At 41.4% G+C, this 12,210-nt stretch overlaps 1 protein-coding gene across 2 annotated transcripts in view; it reads right to left on the bottom strand.

Annotated features, from left to right (window-relative positions):
- LOC102244238 (zinc finger protein 157) overlaps positions 1 to 12,210 on the bottom strand; it is a 38,995-nt gene that overhangs the window by 26,604 nt on the left and 181 nt on the right. Inside the window, exons 2-6 of one of the 2 annotated variants that reach the window (XM_014543521.1) lie at positions 9,941 to 10,139; positions 8,458 to 8,683; positions 4,895 to 5,083; positions 2,997 to 3,123; positions 2,627 to 2,722 (exon numbers count right to left, since the gene is read on the bottom strand). In XM_014543521.1, the coding sequence (XP_014399007.1) occupies positions 2,627 to 2,722; positions 2,997 to 3,123; positions 4,895 to 4,909 (238 nt within the window). In that variant the 5' untranslated portion in view covers positions 4,910 to 5,083; positions 8,458 to 8,683; positions 9,941 to 10,139. Of the gene's footprint in view, positions 1 to 6; positions 1,723 to 2,626; positions 2,809 to 2,996; positions 3,124 to 4,894; positions 5,084 to 8,457; positions 8,684 to 9,940; positions 10,140 to 12,210 lie in introns of those variants that run through there. The other variant, XM_014543520.1, reaches the window with a different exon arrangement.

Genomic DNA, 12,210 nt, shown 5'->3' with positions numbered 1-12,210 from the left:
TATCATTATATATTGCAGCATTCATACTATATTTAAAAAACTCAGGATAGATGAAAATTCTAAATGTTGAAAAGGAAACTTTAACTTTGGAGGAAAGTATAGAATATTATCACCCTAAAACTGACAATTAAAACATAAAACCTGAGCAGAAGAAAATTAAAGAACCGGACACAGTCTGGGGGAAGATCTTTGCAACACACATGACTGGAAAATAACTTTTATAGTCTCATATATTAAAAACAACATTTAAACCAAGAGGTAAAAAATAAACTGCCCATTAGAAAACAACGAGCATAAGGATATCAACAGTCAGTCAATGCAGCCAATCAACAGAGAGAAAAATGTTCAACCTCACCACTAATTAGGGAAATCCAAATGAAATAAAAACAACAATGAGCTCTCCCCTAAGGGGATCAGGACATATTTTTACACCAATGTAGGAGCCAAATTGTTACAAGTGCACTCTGTGTGCCCTAGTGATCAAATGGTGAAGGGAGCCTTCACAGAGAAGCTTTCTCCATAGCATAAGGTAAGTGCCAACCTAATGAGTTCTCTGATGCTCTGTGAGGTGTGCTTTACGGCAGAAGGCTTTCCCACATTTCTGACATTCAAAGGGTCTCTCTCCTGTGTGAATTCGCTGATGTTCAATGAGGCGTACTTTCAAATAAAAGGCATTTCCACATTCACCACATTCATAAGGTTTCTCTCCAGTGTGAGTTTTCTGGTGTTGACAAAGGGATTTCTTCATACTAAAGATTTTTCCACATTCACTACATTCATAGGGTTTCTCTCCTGAATGCATTCTCTGGTGTTCAATGAGGCGTGCTTTAACATAGAAGGCATTACCACATTTACTACATTCATAAGGTTTCTCTCCTGTGTGAATTCGCTGATGTATCCCCAGAGATGAGTGCACCCTAAAAGATTTCCCACATTCACTACATTGATAGGGTTTTTCACCTGTGTGAGTTCTCTGATGATTATTGAGAGTCGTCTTCATTCTAAAGAATTTCCCACATTCTTCACATTTATAGGGTTTCTCACCTGTGTGTGTTCTCTGGTGTTGATTTAGGGATTTCTTTGCACGGAAGTTTTTCCCACAGTCACCACATTCATAGGGTTTCTCCCCGGTGTGAGTTCTCTGGTGTTGGGTAAGAGATATCTTAACACGAAATTTTCTCCCACATTCACTACATTCATAGGGTTTCTCCCCGGTGTGAGTTCTCTGATGAATTGTGAGGGTTGCCTTCTCAGAAAAGGTTTTCCTACATTCAGTACATTCATAGGGCCTCTCTCCTGTGTGTGTTCTCTGATGTAGAATGAGTTGTGACTTCCTACCAAAAGATTTCCCACATTCATTACATTTAAAGGGCTTCTCCCCTGTGTGAGTTTTATGATGAGCAATGAGGTATGATCTTGCACTAAAGGTTTTTGGACAGTCATTACATTTATAGGGTCTCTCCCCTGTGTGTATTCTCAGATGTTCAATAAGGTTTGATTTCCTACAGTAAGTTTTCCCACATTCATGACATTCAAAGTTTTTATCTCCTGTGTGTGTTCTTTTATGCCCAACAAAGCCCGTTTTCTTGTAGAAGACTTTCCCACACCCATTGTATTCAAGAGTTTGATCCAAAGTTTGAATCGTCTTATGCTGAAGGTCTTTATCATGCCTGAGGGCATTACCCCCAACAGAACTGTTGCCAAACAGCAGTGAGAGAGATCCTTTTAAAACAAATCATATCATCACTCTTTCATTCACAACCCAACAACGGCTTTCCCTGTCACAATATAAAATTAAAGTGCTTAACACAGCCTATAAAACTCTACATAATTTGGCCCCTAGAAAACTTTCCGATATTGCTTCTTAACACTCTCATCACCCATACTTAAGCCATACTGGCCTCTTTGCTATTACTAGGATATATCACTCAGACTAGGCTTGGAACTTACAGATATCTGTCCCCAAAGTATTCAAAATCTACATGGCTCCATATCTCTCACTTCACTGATGTTGGTGCAATGATGTTAACCTCACCAAAAAAGTCTTCCCTGGCCACATTCCCTAAAAGCACCTCCCCTCCCATCATTGTCTATCTTCTTATCTTGCATTGATTTTTCCCTACCAAATATTATGTATTTGTTTACTTCTGGTCTCTTTCCATCATGTAGAATTGCAAGGAGAACAGTGATATTAGTTTATTCACTGCTGGATCCCCACACCTTTGCACAGAATGTGACCAGCATATAGTTGACACTCATGAATGAATGAATGGCTACAATAGAAGGCATCTGAAGCAATGGAGAGAAGGAAGGCATTGAGAACAATAGAGAGAGAGAAGCTGGCTAAGGATATATGTCTAAGGTGAGGCAGGCAGGGACAGACAAGAGTGGTAAATAACCACAAAAATCAAGATAAAATAGGAGAGAACATCAAAGTGTGAGCATGATACTGGGATGTGCGATTTAGACATCTGAAATATACAGGTCTTCTGTTCTTCAGTCATTTTCAAAGAGCAAGGACCTCTAAAGAAAGATTCCTGAAAAGTACTGCTGAGCGATAACCTTAGACCTGAATTCCTGGGCTCTTATCTCCTGTTATCCATATGCCCAGTTCTTGCTCACTCACCTGGGTAACCATGGCCTGAGGATTCCTCCTCTAATATCCACAGCTCTTCGCCTCGCTCCAACTTGAAGATCATCTCTGGTTTGGCCACGCAGAGGCCTGTTAATGGGAAATGGCACAGGACATGGGCCAAGTTGTCTGAGCTTTAGGGTCTCTGATGGAGGAGGAAGGTGCATCTTCATGAGCTGCACGAGGAAGGGGGCCCATTTAAACCTTTCATCGGGGGAAGTGAGAACACACACACTCTTCCTGGTGCCCCAAACTGATCAATCATCTGTGACCCTTGAATCTAAAACTAAAATATCATTAAACTCAACAACAACCAAAACAGAAAACACATGCTACCAGGAGTTACATGGACAATAATTCTCACCCACAGATGCCAGGTTGCTGTAGTTCTCCAGCATCACATCCTTGTGCATGGTCCTCTGAGCAGGATCCAGTCTGTGCCACTCCTGTCGGGTAAAATCCACAGCCACATCCTCGAAAGATACAGATCCCTGTAACAACAATCTGAAATGATCAGAATGGGACACATAGAAAAGATTTCTGGGAACTAATTCTCTCAAAAAAACACCATTAAGAATTTACTAGAAAAAAAAAAGAATTTACTAGAAAAACTACACTGGAGCCCAGATGGTGTGGCTCAGTGGTTGAGCATCAACTTATGAGCCAGGAGGTCACAGTTTGATTCCTGGTCAGGGCACATGCCTGGGTTGTAGATTTCATCCCCAGTAGGTGGCGTGAAGGAAACAGCTGATCGATGATGTTTCTCTCTCATTGATGTTCCTATCTCTCTATCCCTCTCCCTCCCCCTCTCTCTCTAAAAAATCAATAAAAATGGCCCTAGCTGGTCTTGCTCAGTGGACAGAGTGTTCATCTGTGGACTGAAGCTTCCCAGGTTTGGTTCCAGTCAATGGCACATGCCCAGGTTGAGAGCTCGATCCCTAGTGTGGGGCGTGCAGGAGGCAGCCAATCAATGATTCTCTCTCATCATTGATGTCTCTATCTCGCTCTCCCTCTCTCTTCCTCTCTGAAATCAATAAAAATATTTTTTTAATATATTTTTTAAATGAAAAAAAACGTATTTACAAAAAAATTTTAAAAATAAACTGCTGTTGTTGCCTACCCCTGGTACTAAGCAAGAAACAGCACCTGATAAGGTGACTTGAATTTTGTAAAATGCATATTTTGTAAAATGCACAATTGAGAATATTGCTAGTTCCTCTCCATAACACTCCCTAAAAAAAGGCTGTATTTGAATAAGGCCCCGAAGAAAAGTAAGCCATGTCTGAACTGCAAACACCAATAGCTCTCTTGATGCCTTTAGACCCTTATGCTCTGTAGGGAGCAGCGATAGGGTTAAGCCTCAGACTGACCTGTTGGCAAAGCCACAAACAAGTCCCAGCTTAGAGGGCACAGCCCTCTTAGCATAATTAGGCTTGACCTTATGATGCCCTAGATCCCTTATCTGGGTAGCTAATGGACTATGGGGAGGTGCAGCAAGCCGCTGCCAAAATAAATGAAACTCACAAGAACATTGTAACTATGGTGACCACTACCTTGCAGCAAGTGCTGCCAAAACAAGTGAAACCCACAAGAACATTGTAACTATGGTGACCACTACCTTGTTTACCTCTGGCTACAGAATAAAGGCTCAGCTTGCCTCTGGATCTCTCTCTGTGGCCTTAGCCAGGCACAAGAGATCCACCTAGACCCAGCTTATTCTCTTTATCTATCTTTTATGCATCCTTCGCTGCCCCCCCTCAGGCTCACCGAACCCTTGGCTGAGCTGGCCTGGTACAATGCTCCACACTCAGACATAATTCTCAAAGTGTGTGCTACTTGTACTAACAAAGATGGGAGCCCAACAGGCTTATGACCAAAATAACCATGGTGACAGGGAGGGAGTTTATGCATAGATTTAACAACATGGACTTCCAGTCACCAAGGCAGACCTGGTGGCAGCAGAGTGCTTAATTTGCCAGCAGCAAAGACTAACACTGAGTCCCTGATATGGCACCATTCCCCTGGGTGATCAGCCAGCTATCCGGTGGCAGGTTGATTCCATTGGACCACTTCCATCATGGAAGGGGCAGCACATTATTCTTACTGAAATAGACAGTTACTCTGGATATGGATTTGCCTTCCCTGCACACAATGCTTCTGCCAAAACTGCCATCTGGGGCCTTATCCACTGATCAAGAAACTCACTTCACAGCAAATAAAGTGCAGCAATGGGTCCAAGCTCATGAGATTCACTTGTCTTACCATGTTCCCCACCATCCCGAAACAGCTGGCTTGATAGAATGGTGAAATGGCCTTTTGAAGACTCAATTAGGCCTGCAGGACAAGATGGAGTTCCTGCAGGTCCTGAAGCACGAACTGCAGAGGGTCAGTGGCCACAGCAGCCTCCGTGGCTATACACAAATTTTCTTCGGGGCAAATCCTGTTGGTACACTAGTGGGGGGAGACAAATATGGAAACAAATACTATGAAGACAACAGTTTTTTGGCTCTTACCAATGGGCTATATATACAGTACTTCCTCACCCCTTATCCACGGGGATATGTTCCGAGACCCCCCCAGGAGATGCCTGAAACCACAGAGAGTGATGCAGCCAAAAGCCAAAGAATACCTTGAAGAGACAAGGAAGGATGCTCCCCTAGCAGTGGTCGGCAAACTCATTAGTCAACAGAGCCAAATATCAACAGTACTTCTACAAAATAGACTCGCCCAGGCCGAAAACCGACTTCTGCGCATGGGCCACGAAGTTTCAATCGCACTGTACGTGCACGCCCGCACGTGGTATTTTGTGGAAGAGCCACACTCAAGGGGCCAAAGAGCCACATGTGGCTCTCGAGCCACAGTTTGCCGACCACAGCCCTAGAACCTTCAGAGGGACCATGGCTCTGCCAACACCTTGATTTCAGACTTCTGGCCTCCAGAGATATGAGAGAATAAATTTTTTGTTGTTTAAATCCAAGTTTTTGGTCATTAGCTATGGCCGGCCTGGAAACTAACACAAATTTTATTGGGACGTGAGGCACTACTGTAATAATTACCTAAGAATGTGCAAGTGATTTTGGCTTGAAATAATGTGTAGAATCTGGAAGAATTTTGAGGTGTGTGACACACAAAACCTAGATTGCCTGGAAGAGACTATTGGAAGAAATATGGACATTAAAGGCACTGCTGCCCTGGCTGGGTAGCTCAGTTAGCTAGAGCGTCGTTCCCATATGCCAAAGTTGCAGGTTCAATCCCCGGTCAGGGCACATACAACAGTCAACCAATTAATGCATAAATAAATGGAACAACAAATTGATATTTCTCTCTCCCTTCCTCTCTCTCTAAATAGGTTTGATCAATAAATAGGTTTGGCTTGGTGGTTGAGCGTCAACCTATGAACCAGGAGGTCATGGTTTGATTGCACATGCCCAGGGTTGCAGACTTGATCCCCAGTAGGGGGTGTGCAGAAGGAGATTGATGTTTCTATCTCCCTCTCCCTTCCTCTCTGAAATCAATAAAAACATATTTTTTAAATCAATAAATTAAAACATTTTAAAGGCATTGCTGCAGAGGGCTCAAAAGGAAGTGAGAAAGAGTAGAGGAAGCATCTATCATCTTACAGAATAAGTGTATCATCATGAGCAGAATGTTAATAGAAATATGAACATAAAAGGTGAGATTTCAGATGAAAATGAAGAACGAGTTACTGGAAACTGGATAAAAGACTATCCTTGTTATATAGTGGCAGAAAACTTGATAGTATTGTGTTCTATGGTTGTGTGGAAAAATAGAACTTATAAGGAATGAACTTGGACATTTAGCTGAGAGATTTTCAAGCAAAGTATTAAGGGTGTAGCCTGTTTTTGTCTTGCTGCTTATAGCGAAAGGTGAGACAAAAGAAACATATTGGCTAAGAAGCTATTAAGCAAAAAAAGGAACCAACAGTTGATGATTTGGGATATTCTTGTCCTACCCATAGTGTAAAAAAAAAAATTAGAAAATTCACTGTTCGGAACTAGTGCTATGGAGAGAAAGCCAAGAGTATAGCTAGATAATCTTTTCCTGAAGAGATGAGATATGTGATTCATGACCCACTGAACCATCTAGGAATAGAGATGGGATTATCCAGTAAAGATATCTTGGCTGATGGAGACCTACACAGGAGAGCCACAAGCCTTTTGAGAATGTTGTATGTGTAGAAACACTACAAGCTTGAACTGAAAGGGACAAATAAAGGACAAAAAGAGAAAAGGCTGTCAGGCTTCTAAAATATTACAGGTAGGAAACCATCTGATGAAACTACCTAGCTTTAACCATATGCTTGTAAAGAAAGGAAGAATGACTTCCAGGGAAGAGTCAGAGGGTGGAGATGCAGGCCCAGAGGTAGAGAGAGGCCAATGGAGCAGTAGGTGGTACAGGGGTTGAAAATGGTGCCACAGGTCCAAAACATGGAGCCACCTCAGCCCCACGGGGCAGAGAATTAAGTCACAAAGAATTATTTTCAGGCCTTGTGTATGGATGTTGCTATGAACAAAACTACATTTTTGTGTTCCTCATTTCTATTCAAGTTTTTCATGCTATGAACTCTGACCAACCTCACTGTTCTTAACCAGCACACCAAAGCTTTATTGTTAATGATTATCTGTGTTTCTTAAACCTACACAATGTAGCTGTAAAGATTCTTGTCAGTAGTGGCCAGAATGGCATGGCAACCAAGATAAATATCAAACTAGTGCTAGCATCAACTCTAAACACTCATCTATCGCAAGGCCACCAGGAGGTATGGCTCCTGGCACATACTGCATTATTTTTCCCTTTTTCTTGGCAATCATTCATACCTAAGCTATACTATACTAGTAAAAAAGGTAATGGAACAGCAGTCTGATAGCAAAGAATATCTGCACAGACTAAGTCACCTGCCTGCTCCAATCCTATCCCTGTAAGGAACTTACCTTATAATAAATTCCATTATCATCTATAGAGTTGCCTGCATTGTTTTTTGGTCTCAATAAATCCTCTCACCTGGCCGGTGTGGCTTAGCAGTTGAGCATATCGACCCATGAACCAAAAGGTTGCAGGTTTGATTCCTGCTCAGGGCATATGCCCGGGTTGCAAGCTCAATCCCCAGTGGGGGCCATGTAGGAGGCAGCCAATCGATGATGTTCCTCTCTCATCAATGTTTCTATCTCTTTCTCCCTCTCCCTTCCTCTCTGAAATCAATACAAATATTTTTTTTTAAAAAAGAAACACTCTCATTACAGTGGTCACTACACTGGTGCTCCATCCTCAGGCACCTTGAAACCTAATGGAATTGCCATGCTCAATTGCAAACTTGCTTAGGACCAGTGACCCTTCGATTCCTTCCAATTTCTCCCTTTGGAAGAGAAATGTCTATCTTATGCCTGATCCACCATTGTACCTTGGAAACAACTTGTTTTTTAATTTCACAGATTCACAGATCGAAAGAAAGTTTGTCCCAGGATGGATCATACCCAGCCTCATCCCATCCATACTTGACTTAGATAGTTTAAATAATAAGATCTAGGGATTTTTGAGCTGATGACACTTAGATGAGATTTTGGACTTAGAGTTGATGTTATAATGAGTTAAGACTTTTGGGGCTGTTGGGATGTGGTGAATTTATTTTGTACGTGGGATGAACATGAATTTGGAGACCAGAAAATGGACTATAATGGGTTGAATGGTGGACCCCCCAAAAATATGCCCATATGCTAACACCTGGACTCTGTGAATGTTACCTTATTTGGGAAAAGGATCTTTGCATATGCAGTTAAGGATCTTGAATTGAGATCATAGTGAATTACCTGGGTGGACCCTAAATCCAATGACAAGTGTCCTTATAACAGACAGCAGAGGAGAGGGGAGTGATGCTGTGGTTCCTGGGCACCATTCAGGTGGCCATCACCTTGGCCAAGAGGAGCAGCACTGTCTTCACGGTGTTCACGGCAGGTGATGATGAGCAATCTGCACAGATGGCTGCAAGTTGGGAAGATGACAAAGTGACAGAAGCATCCTCAAACAGTTCTGTTGCTGTTAAAATCAATACCAAAAGATGCACTCACTAAAAATTGAAACATCAGCTGCAAATGGGAACCAGTCAGGAAGTTTAGTCTGTTTTCATCCCTCATTTGAACCCTGTAACACTTCTAAAAACTCTCCATCCAGCCCTAACCGGATAGAGCATTGGTCTGTGGACTGAAGGGTCCCCGGTTTGATTCTAGTCAAGGGCATGTACCTTGGTTGCAGACACATACCCAGTAGGGAGTGTGCAGGAGGCAGCTGACCTATGTTTCTCTCTCATCAATGTTTCTAACTCTCTATCCTTCTCCCTTCCTCTCTGTAAAAAAAATCAATAAGATATATTTTAAAAAATTAAAAAATAAAAACTCTTCATCCAGATTTTGTGATAGACCGCTCTTTTTTTTTTAAATATGTCAATAGTGGAACGATCCACCCTTTTTACTTGCAAAGTGTGAACAGAAAGCTACTATATTTCTCTAGGACATTTACAAAGAGTTTTCTTCACCTTAATACACCACTCTTAATACAGTCATGTGTATCAACAGGAAGAGGAAGTTCAGGACCTATCACTCCCTCTAAGAAGCCTAGTCAATGTTCAAATAAGAGACCTACCCAGAACCTCACTGTCAATAAAAATATTTTTAAAAAAGGACAAGACAAACAACGTAGCAAGACAGAAAACTTTTAAATAAATAAACAAATAAGCCAGTCCCAAAAAGATTACATACGGTATGATTCCACTTGTATAACATTTTTTTAAATTGATTTCAGAGAAAGGAAGTGAGAGGAAGAGAGAGATAGAAACATCAATGATGAGAGTGAATCATTGGTCAACTGCCTCCTCCACGCTCCACACTGGGGATTGAGCGGGCAACCCAGGCATGTGCCCTGAATAGGAATCAAACCGTGACCTCCTGGTTCATAGGTTGACACTCAACCACTGAGCCACACCGCCAGGCTAACATTCTAGAAATGACAAAATTGTAGAGCTGGAGCACAGATTGGTGGTTGCCAGGGGTTAAGAAGGGAGTGGGAAAGAAGGGAAGTGGTTGTGGTCATTAAAGGACAACATGAGGGATCCTTCTAGTGATGGAAATGTTCTGTATGTCAATATACTGATTGTGATATTGTATCAAGGTTCTGCACAGTGTGACCATTGGGGGAAACTGGGGCAACAGTACATTACATTTGAATCCACAATTATCTCAAAATTAAAATTTACCTAAAAAAATAGAAAATAAGAAACAGTAAGCTCCTCCTCCTTACCTTAAATGATCTGTCAGGTTGTCCCGGAACCAAGGCAGAGAACCTCTGGAGTAATGTCTCATTAGCTGGCATGTTCACCCTGGGTCTCAGCCCACCTTCCAAAGCTAGATGGGTGTCTGTATGTGGGCTGCAGTCAGAATGAATGGAAGTTCCTGCCACCTCCAGGAAGGAGAAAGCTCAACAGCTCCACCGAGGACTCCTAAAAGGATAGTATCCATGTTATCTGTGTCATTCCCCATTTACCCCACAAAGTTCAGCAAACCCACTCTGAGGCTTAGTCAGGGTGGATTATTTAAACAATCATGAGTGTTGGAGTCAAATTAATGAGCTCAGAGTCTCTTATTCTTGGTTGGCTCCACAGGCGGCTTCACACCATACCCAGCCAGCCTATCCCTTAATTCCAGCTTTAAGGCAGATCTGGGTTTGGGGGAGTAAGAACTGGAGCATTGAATGGTGCTGAAGCCTCGTGGAGTGGGTGGCGGAAGGACTTGTCCATAAGGACCTGGTGGATGACTGTAGAGACAGGAAATCTGGAAACCTGGTCATCTGAATGAATGACACTCTTCTGCCATCGTGAATTATTTTGCCATTTTAGGATGAAAATCCTTAAAATTCTTATACAGAAATCTCTTAGCCTCTTCTTCCCACATGAAAATGAATGATTCAACATTAATATTATTATTTATTAAATCGACAAATTGGGGATGGGGGAAACATGCTACTATTAACTTACAGGAAAAAAAGCCTTTGGCACAAGTCAGCAATCATTACTAATAAAAAACTAAAATTAGGGAAGAAATAAATTACATTTCACAAAAATCATTTACAAAACATAATCATGGAATACTATGCTAAAAAATAAAATGGTGAAGCTATTGCCGTTAAAATTAGCAACAGGATAGGGATATCTGGTACAATTCAAAATTGTTTTTCTGGCTTTGGCTCACACAATAGAAGATGAAACAATCAGAATAAATATTGCAAAGAAATGAAAATGTAGCGTTCTTTGCCAAAGATATGATTTTATACATAGAAACCCTACCAGACTCTATTAGAATTCATTGGGCCCTAACTGGTTTGGTTCAATGGATAGAGCGTCGGCCTGTGGACTCAAGGGTCCCAAGTTCGATTCCGGTCATAGGCATGTACCTTGGTTGCAGGCACATCCCCAGTAGGAGTGTGCAGATAGGCATGTACCTTGGTTGCAGGCACATCCCCAGTAGGGAGTGTGCAGGAAGCAGCTGATCGATGTTTCTCTCTCATCGATGTTTCTAACTCTCTATCCCTCTCCCTTCCTCTCTGTAAGAAATCAATAATATATATATATATAAAGAATTCATTGGGTAATTTCATAAGGGGCTAGACACAAAATAAAATTGTAAGATGGTTTTTCCTCTACAACAACAATGATAAAATGAAAATGGGAAAAACCCATTAGTAATGATAGCAAGAAATATATGAAATAAACTTTTAAAGAAATGGTACCTACAGAATTTTTAAAAGTTTAAAAAAACTGACAAATATGAAAGTCACATAGACATACCATATCCCTAGATGAGAAGATGTAATAGAAATTTCAACCCTTTCCAAAGCATTATACTGAAGTAATGCAAAGAATTAAAGAAGAAAAATTAAACACAAAGCTCAATAATAAGATGGTGCATATAAAATTTTAGCTAAAGAGTCTCTTAAAGGGAAATACATGTTCTTAAATGTTTTTTTCACAAAGAAAGACTGAATATTAATAAATTAATGTGTAATTTAAGAAGTTGATAAAGAGAAAGTAGTACAGGTTTGAGCAGAAATTAAGGAAATAGATATATTAGAGAGGATCAACAAGGCCAAAAGTTGGTTCTTTGGCAAGACTAATAAAATTAGCAAACTTCTGGGGAGACTCATGGAAGAACAAATCTAAACAGACACACTATTTATTATTATTAAGACTTGGCAACGAGACACAGCAAGGAGTCTAAAAACTAACAACCGCAGAAACCCCCATCCCTGTCCCGCGTAGACTCCCATTTACTAGAGTCTTTAACCCCCCACCAACTGACCCCACTGACAGTGTATCATTCCCAAAAGCCAACAAAAGCCACCACCTCAAAATCACCTCAATGTCAAGTGACAAACCCTCGTGCACTCGCGTTAGCGCCGCGCGCCACCAACTCTTAACGGCCTCTGAGGGACACTGTTGTTTCCTGTCATCACCCCTGCCACTGCCCCTGTGGGGCTGTCGGTTTTGCACACGATCTTTTTTTTTTTTAATCTTT

This window comes from Myotis brandtii, unplaced genomic scaffold (genome assembly GCF_000412655.1).
Source record: "Myotis brandtii unplaced genomic scaffold, ASM41265v1 scaffold327, whole genome shotgun sequence".
In the NCBI taxonomy this organism is placed as follows: Eukaryota; Metazoa; Chordata; class Mammalia; order Chiroptera; family Vespertilionidae; genus Myotis; species Myotis brandtii.
This window is presented reverse-complemented; position numbering and strand designations above follow the sequence as displayed.